Source organism: Tachypleus tridentatus, chromosome 3 (genome assembly GCF_004210375.1).
Source record: "Tachypleus tridentatus isolate NWPU-2018 chromosome 3, ASM421037v1, whole genome shotgun sequence".
Lineage (NCBI taxonomy): Eukaryota > Metazoa > Arthropoda > Merostomata > Xiphosura > Limulidae > Tachypleus > Tachypleus tridentatus.
In genome coordinates this window covers 40,731,889-40,741,170 of record NC_134827.1, presented here as the reverse complement: position 1 = coordinate 40,741,170, position 9,282 = coordinate 40,731,889, and the positions used below count along the sequence as shown (strand labels likewise).

Here is a 9,282-nt window from a genome sequence, read left to right as displayed (position 1 = left end):
TGACAATAAATAACAACTGCTGTAATATATGTTATAAAAATACAAAATTAAGAACTGCTAAACCTGCCTCTCAAACTCATCAAAGAAAGTTAGTTACAGAAGTTTTCTTATAGAAATGCATCCTAAAATATACTTAACACTGGTGTATAATATCTTGATCGGTCATACTTTATTTGATGTTATATAAACTCTTATTCAACTTATTATTATCATTTCTTGCATTTCCCAAGCAAATTTGTTTTTACTTACACTTTGAAACCTGTTTCTGATGCTATGCAATTATTTGAAACTAGAGATATTGAAAACCATGAGGTTATTTATTGAATGATATGTATTTCTGAGGAAAGTTTACAAAATATATTGTTTTTAGTTGGTTCTAGTTGTTGGGAAACTACTCCTGGACAGGTACAGGAAAACTGGATCAAAGCCGAGACAGAAACACTTCTCTCAATTTCTGTCAAGAAATCTTCCACTTAAATAACTTTAGTGATGTGCTTGTTACGCTTTGTGTTGGGAACACTCAGCTAATGTTTTTATCCATTTACATGTTGTTATATGAACAGAAATAGTCCAATTAATGAGATGTTTATAAATAGGTCTTTAAAATATCCTGTGTACATGGCTTGAGATGAACACAACCAGAAAAGAATATGGTTGTCTTCTTCATATATTAGAGACTGTTGAATGAGTACAGTTATGGTGGAAATATTGCGATACCTGTGACTTTGTTAGCAATACTGTAACCTAACATATACCTTTTTAAGGAATGGATACATGGTGATAGACAACATTGTGACTTAATGATAGTAAATACATATGTTTGGAATAATGAAACATAATGTTTACGTTGTTACTATGTTTTCATTGATATCAAAAAATCAGAACAGGTTTAATTTATCCAAACATTAATTGTCAGTTTGGTTTTGTATTTTTATAAGTACAGAATAAATAATTTATTTTACTCACTGAACATTAGTTATTGAAGTGTACATTAATAAGAAGATGGGATTAAACCATTATTTAAAGAAACAAATTTTTATGGACAAGTGAGATTTTCATTGTTTAAGGTAGCTTTTGTTTATGACAGAATAAACAAAACTGACAAAAAGTAGAGGATATATACTCATATTATTCAAACCATGTAGCCAGTACTGACAGATATTAACAGCTTGTATGCCATCAAATCAATAGCTTACATAATTACAGAGTACCACATTCTTGGCTTGTAATGAATTGTTAATTTCCTGAACATTCTGTAAGTCTGTCACTTCAACATTCTATCTAAAATATAACCAGGAACAACAACAGTCCTATTATTTACCATCATCTACTTTCCTATCTCATGTTCAGAATATCACAAACTTCATAACTGTTCATTCCACTCCAGCAATGCAATGATAAGCTTCTTTAATTATACCACAACAGAACTGTCGAAACAAAATTACAGTTGGTACCAAATGGTGAAAGATCCAATTAGAAACTGATAAATAGTACCAGCTTTATATAAAGGATACAGTCATTAGTACCAAGTTGGGTTCCAGTAAAGAAATTATCATATTTGTTACATATCATATTTCCACATCTGGCTAGAGTTTGATCTACAATACATACTACTTTGGGACCTGAACACAAAACACTGGAAAAGTATGAATGTCATCACTTGTGTTTGAGCTGTGTAGTAGTAAATAGTAACAATGTCACAATAATAAAATATGTTACATAACTTTAACTACTGAGCTCTGTAGTAAGACAGCTGTCATCCCACACTGCACCAGAAACCTACTGAGCTCTGCGAAGACAGCTGTCATCCCACACTGCACCAGAAACCCTACTGAGGTTCTGCATGAGACAGCTGTCATCCCACACTGTACCAGAAACCTATTGTGCTCTGCATAAGACAGCTGTCATTCCATACTGTACCAGAAACCTACCAGGCTCTGTGAAAGTCATACACCTTTTTCAGACAGCTGTCATCCCACACTGTACCAGAAACCTATTGTGCTCTGGATAAGACAGCTGTCATTCCATACTGTACCAGAAACCTACCAGGCTCTGTAGAAGTCAGTACACCTTTTTTTCAGACAGCTGTCATCCCACACACATACTTGTGAAACCTACTGGGCTCTGCATAAGACAGACTGTCATCCTGCATGTGCCAGAAACCTACTGAGCTCTGCATAAGACAGCTGTCATCACCACACTGTACCAGAAACCTACTGTGCTCTGCATAAGACAGCTGTCATTCCATGCTGTACCAGAAACCTACCAGTCTGTGAGAGAGCTCATACACCTTGTTTTCTGCAGATGACTGTCATCCCACACTGTACCAGAAACCTACTGAGCTCTGCATAAGACACCTGTCATCCCACACTGTACCAGAAATCCTGCTGGGCTCTTGCATAAGACACCTGTCATCCCACACTGTACCAGAAACCTGCTGTGCGCTGGATAAGACACCTGTCATCCCACACTGTTGCCAGAAACCTGCTGAGCTCTGCATAAGACACCTGTCATCCCACACTGTACCAGGAATCCTACTGCAGCTCTGCGTAAGACACCTGTCATCCCACACTGTGCCAGAAACCTGCTGTGCTCTGCATAAGACACCTGTCATCCCACACTGTACCAGAAACCTACTGAGCTCTGCGCAAGACACATGTCATCCCACACTGTACCAGAAACCTACTGAGCTCTCGCGTGAAGACCGCTGTCACACTGACATCTGAGCATTGTTGTAATGTAAATGCTCCAGCCTTTACAGCCTACTCAGTTGCCTTGACGATATGTTATCTTGTGACACCCTCTACCTCATCCCAGTAATGTATATAAGCACCTTACTCAAGTAATTTTATCACTTTTACAAAATTCATCTCATTTTCTTATACCAGCTTATTGGAAAGAGAAGTATTACTAACAAAAGTGAGAAAATTATCCATCTATAAAACTTTGTATGCACGTGCATTCATGTCTATATGCTTCTTCTATATGTGTGCAGAAATGCATTTAATTTTTCTCCAATTTAACAGCATGAACTGTAACAGTACATACCACTATAACAGAAAACTGTTTGTACATGCAGCAGTAACTGTGACATAAAGCACACCAAGATTTATTAATATATAGTATCTGTTATACACTTTCAGAATATTGTGTCTTTAAAACAAATTACAAACTTTACAAAAATGCTCTTTGTAGTGTTTCACCTTCATGGTTTAGAACCAGTTATTTGTGGCCATGTTTACAGTCTAAGTAATCAGGTGAATAATAAGACAATTCACTAAGTTGTCTAAATACCACATTTATTAGAAAATATTTCTAACCTATGATACTTGACATTCACAGAGTTTCTGCACCAGGCAGACAGAGAACATTAAATAAATACCAAAATCTAAAAAATATAATATATTGTATTAACTACACTTGTAGTTTTTTAAAGACATTCATTTTAACATTCAAATACCAGTGAAATATTCTTCCATGTACTACTTAAGAGTTCAACTAGAAATACAAAAAATATTATTAGTGTTAAACTAGTTTCTTATTTTGGTGAAAAACTTAGGTTGTATCAGGTTCAAACAACACACCATAAATAATGCATGTGCAGTAAATAGGTGTTAATATGTTTAATCTGTTGGAAAAGAATCATGTTTACCAACCTAAGTATCTTCTACTCTAGAGTAACTTTTAACCTGAAGTGTATTAAAACATTACTCGATTCTGGCACATATGAATTTCATGACATATCACAGATATGGCCAGGCCAACTTTTTTACTGATGTATATGTGAATAAAACCAGAATCTGCTAAGAGATACATATATATAAATATAAAACTTGTTAAAACATTCATTGAAAATGATTATATGAATGAGATGAAATCTTTAAACAAACACTAATTTTAAATAATGTTCAGTAAGAGAACGTAAATATCCACGACATTATGTAGAATTAGTTTTAACATATCCAGACACTAAAAAATCTTACTTTTAAAAACAAACCATTTCTGTGAACTAAGCACACTGATAAACTACACCACCTACTAATCACTCAAGCCTTACCATACTAGCACTGAACACAAACCCCATCTTTCTGCAAGATGCGAAAAAGAGCTATGTATTTTGCCGCACCACGAGTGCGAGGGATAATGAAATCCATGCAGAACCGCATTTTGTTCTGAAGAGATGGTTTCAGCTCTTTCACCTGTAGTGTTCTAAGAAATGTCAGAACAAATGTATAACAGTTGTGGTTCTCTTCATCATATCTGTCAAGAAATATAAACAGTTCACTGATTTAATACAAGTCAAGAAATACAAACACTTCACTAAATTAATATTATTCAAGAGCTAAGCTACACAGTAACAACTAAAACTGCAGCCCGCTAGTGGTACACTACACATTGACATCTAAAAGTGCTCCACTAGTGGTATACTCACACAGTGACAACTAGAAGTGCCCACATTAGTGGGATACTACACAGTGACAACTAAAAAAGTGTTCACACTAGTGGTATACAGCACAGTGAAACTAGAAGTGCTCCCACTAGTGGTATACTACACAGTGACAACTAGAAGTGCCCACACTAGTGAGATACTACACAGTGACAACTACAGAAACCTCTCGATTACCTGCTACAGTCCCACTTTTCTTGAGTGCTTACAACCTGAAGAGTGTAATCCCAGAATTCCTTCCAAGTGTTGTCACACTTAGCAACAACTGGAACTGCTAGACATTCAACCCAGTCTTCATTGTTTCCTGTCAGGAGACCCTCCTTATCGAATTCATAAACAACACCTGTAACACAAAGAATATTTGTAGTGATATCTTAATAACGAAAAAACAAACCACTAGAAACCATAAAGTTACTGTAGTAAAGAAAAACATAAGTTCTAGCCACATAATGAAACAATGGAAGGTGAAAATAAACTATGTAATGTAAACAAACAAATTAATTACTGTATTTCCAGCTTTCACAAATAGAAAAAATGCAAACCAAAGAATATTATCTGAACACTAAATTCTGGGCAAATACTTAATTTCTAACCTAACCAACACCAAAAGTCATTTTTATTGATCTGTGATGTACTATAGTCCTAATAAAGTTCTTAAGACTAAACACCATTTGTCTTCCTCAGGTTACCCAACCAACACCAAGTCATTCTTATTGATCTGTGATGTACTATAGTCCTAATAAAGTTCTTAAGACTAAACACCATTTGTCTTCCTCAGGTTACCTAACCAACACCAAGAGTCATTCTTATTGATCTGTGATGTACTATAGTCCTAATAAAGTTCTTAAGACTAAACACCATTTGTCTTCCTCAGGTTACCTAACCAACACCAAGAGTCATTCTTATTGATCTGTGATGTACTATAGTCCTAATAAAGTTCTTAAGACTAAACACCATTTGTCTTCCTCAGGTTACCTAACCAACACCAAGAGTCATTCTTATTGATCTGTGATGTACTATAGTCCTAATAAAGTTCTTAAGACTAAACACTATTTGTCATCCCTCAGGTTTAGTGTGTTATTCAGTTGTTATCGAGTGATTAAGGTAAACTGGATTGTACATATCATACATAGCGTGTAACAAATTATTATTAATTAATAACAGATTTTAGCTTGAACACAAAACAATAAAATAATACTGTTGAATTTTACTTAGTTACACAGCACTTAAATAGTTACTATTATATTGTAATAAATGTTTACTAAAATACATGTTTAATTTCACATTAATGCATTTATAAGATCACGTGTTGAATTACTGATATTAACTGTTAAATTATTACACTAACAAAAAAAAACTGTTACCCGCGTTACTTGTTCAATTACACTACTAATAAAACTGTTACCACATTACTTGTTCAATTCACACTAATAAAACCGTTACCACGTTGCTTGTTCAATTACACACTAATAAAAAACCGTTACTCCGCGTTACTCTTGTTCAATTACACACTAATTGCCAAAAAACCATTACCACGTTACTTGTTCAATTACACACTAATAAAAACCATTACCTGCCTTGTGAAGACTGTTCATTATTACACGACTAATTAAAACCAAGTACTATACATTATTTTGTTGAATTACACTAATAAAACTATTACTACGTTACTTGTTGAATTACAACACAAAATTGTTACTATGTTACTTGTTGAATTACACACCAATAAAACCGTCCACTACATTACTTGTTGAAATTGACTAATCTAAACAGTTGTACTACATTACTTTGTTAATCATTACAAATGCTATTATATTTAAAAAACACGTTATTAATTACTTGTTGGATTATTTACAAGTAAACAGTTACTACATTACTTCTGAATGCTACTATTTTTAAACAGTTATTACTTGTTGAATTGTTAATATAAAACAGTTACTATCGTTACTTGTTGTTCTTGCTAATGTAAACAATTACTTCTTTTGCTTGTTGAATACTTGTACCAAGCTATTTACTACTATTTACTTATTTAAATTTTATAAAGCGGTACATTTTGGCGGCGAGAAAAAACAGGCATCTTGCTTCAAATACATTAAACCCTGACAGACACTAGATGTATACATGAAACTACATGCTGTAACAAACACTGGATGTATGGCAAACTACTGCAACTGGAAACACTGGATGTATGCGTGAATACATAAAACAACAGACACTGGATGTGTGCAGAACTACATACAACAAGAGATACTGGATATGCAATGCGGAAAAGAAACAAAAGACAATTCAATTCGAAATTTAAACAAATTATTAAACATTCTACATGCCACTACAAATGTTTCGCTTTAAAACATGTGAAAATTACAAGAAAAATTCCATGGTGCAGATATAGAATCATCTACAAATATACAAGAAAATTAATCTTACATTTACATCATCTACAACCTACAAAAATTTAAATACACCGTTTTGCCTGGAAAATGATATCTTCTACAAATATACAAAATGGTTATCTGGGTTTATATGAAATCATCACAACAGACACAAAATTACTTACTTGTTTATACCAGAAAATACATCTACAGAATCCATTACGCTTATTACATTTGAGCGAAATCATCATCTACAGATAACCAGAAATGATATGGTCTTATAGGAACATACAATACAATCATCACAACAAATATAGGGAATCCGTATACCACAGACTATATCAAAATTACTGGTTTCCACTGAAATCATACCCAGAAATTCTTATGGTTAGCAAATTATACAAGAAAAGTTAAAATCTTATGGTTTATATATAGAAAATCATCTACACAAATATACAAAGAAAATTTAAAATCTTATGGTTTATATAGAAATCATCTACAAATATACAAGAAATGTTAAAATCTTACATGGTTTTATATATAGAGAATCATCTACACAAATATACAAGAAAAGTTAAAATCTTATGGTTTATATATAGAAAATCATCTACAAATATACAAAAAAAGTTAAAACTTATGGTTTTATATAGAGAAATCATCTACAAATATACAAGAAAAGTTAAAATCTTATGGTTTATATAGAAAATCATCTACAAATATACAAGAAAAGTTAAAAAAAATCTTATGGTTTATATAAGAAATCATCTACAAATATACAAGAAAAGTTAAAATCTTATGGTTTATATAGAGAATCATCTACAAATATACAAAAAAAGTTAAAATCTTATGGTTTATATAGAGAATCATCTACAAATATACAAGAAAAGTTAAAATCTTATGGTTTCTATACGCAGAAAATCATCTACAAATATACAAGAAAAGTTAAAAATCTTATGGTATATAGAGAAATCATCTACCAAATATAGCCAAAATAAGAAAAGTTAAAATCTTATGGTTTATATAGAAAATCATCTACAAATATCTACAAGAAAAGAGTTTAAAATCTTATGGTTTTATATAGAGAATCATCTACAAAATATACAAGAAAAGTTAAAATCTTATGGTTTATATAGAGAATCATCTACAAATATACAAGAAAAGTTAAAATCTTATGTTTATATATAGAAAATCATCTACAAATATACAAAAAAAGTTAAAATCTTATGGTTTATATAGAAAATCATCTACAAATATACAAAGAAGTTAAAATCTTATGGTTTATATAGAAAATCATCTACAAATATACAAAAAAAAAGTTAAAATCTTATGGTTTATATATAGAAAATCATCTACAAATATACAAAAAAGTTTAAAATCTTATGGTTTATATAGAGAATCATACACAATATAAAAAAAAAGTTAAAATCTTATGGTTTATATAGAGAATCATCTACAAATATACAAGAAAAGTTAAAATCTTATGGTTTATATAGAAAATCATCTACAAATATACAAGAAAAGTTAAAATCTTATGGTTTATATATAGAATCATCTACAAATATACAAGAAAAAGTTAAAATCTTATGGTATATATATAAAGAATCATCTACAAATATGAGCACAAGAAAAGTTAAAATCTTATGGTTTTATATAGAGAATCATCTACAAATATACAAGAAAAGTTAAAATCTTATGGTTTATAATAGAGAATCATCTACAAATATACAAGAAAAGTTAAAAAACTTATGGTTTTATATAGAAAATCATCTACAAATATACAAAAAAAGTTAAAATCTTATGGTTTATATAGAGAATCATCTACAAATATACAAGAAAAGTTAAAATCTTATGGTTTTATATAGAGAATCATCTACAAATATACAAAAGAAGTTAAAATCTTATATATAGAGAATCATCTACAAATATACAAGAAAAAGTTAAAATCTTATGGTTTATATAGAAAATCATCTACAAATATACAAAGAAAGTTAAAATCTTATGGTTTATATAGAAAATCATCTACAAATATACAAAAAAGTTAAAATCATATTAGTTTATATAGAAAATCATCTCTACAAATATACAAAAGTTAAAATCTTATGGTTTTATATAGAAATCATCTACAAATATACAAGAAAGTTAAAATCTTATGGTTTATATAGAAAATCATCTACAAATATACAAGAAAGGAATTTAAAATCTTATGGTTTATATAGAAATCATCTACAAATATACAAGAAAAAGTTAAAATCTTATGGTTTTTATATAAAAATCATCTACAAATATACAAGAAAAGTTAAAATCTTATGGTTTATATAGAAATCATCTACAAATATACAAAAGAAAAGTTAAAATCTTATGGTTTTATATAGAGAATCATCTACAAATATACAAGAAAAGTTAAAACTTATGGTTTATATAGAAAATCATCTACAAATATACAAAAAAGTTAAAACTTATGGT

The 9,282-nt window shown here is 30.7% G+C and overlaps 1 protein-coding gene across 1 annotated transcript; it reads right to left on the bottom strand.

The window, feature by feature from the left end:
- Positions 1 to 3,437: 3,437 nt before the first annotated feature.
- LOC143245810 (MKRN2 opposite strand protein-like) lies at positions 3,438 to 5,251 on the bottom strand. Its single transcript, XM_076492063.1, has 3 exons — positions 5,236 to 5,251; positions 4,625 to 4,820; positions 3,438 to 4,260 (listed from the first exon to the last, which is right to left on the bottom strand). Exons 1-3 carry the CDS (start codon positions 5,249 to 5,251, stop codon positions 4,062 to 4,064), a joined length of 411 nt encoding a protein of 136 aa, XP_076348178.1. The 3' UTR covers positions 3,438 to 4,061.
- Positions 5,252 to 9,282: the final 4,031 nt, after the last annotated feature.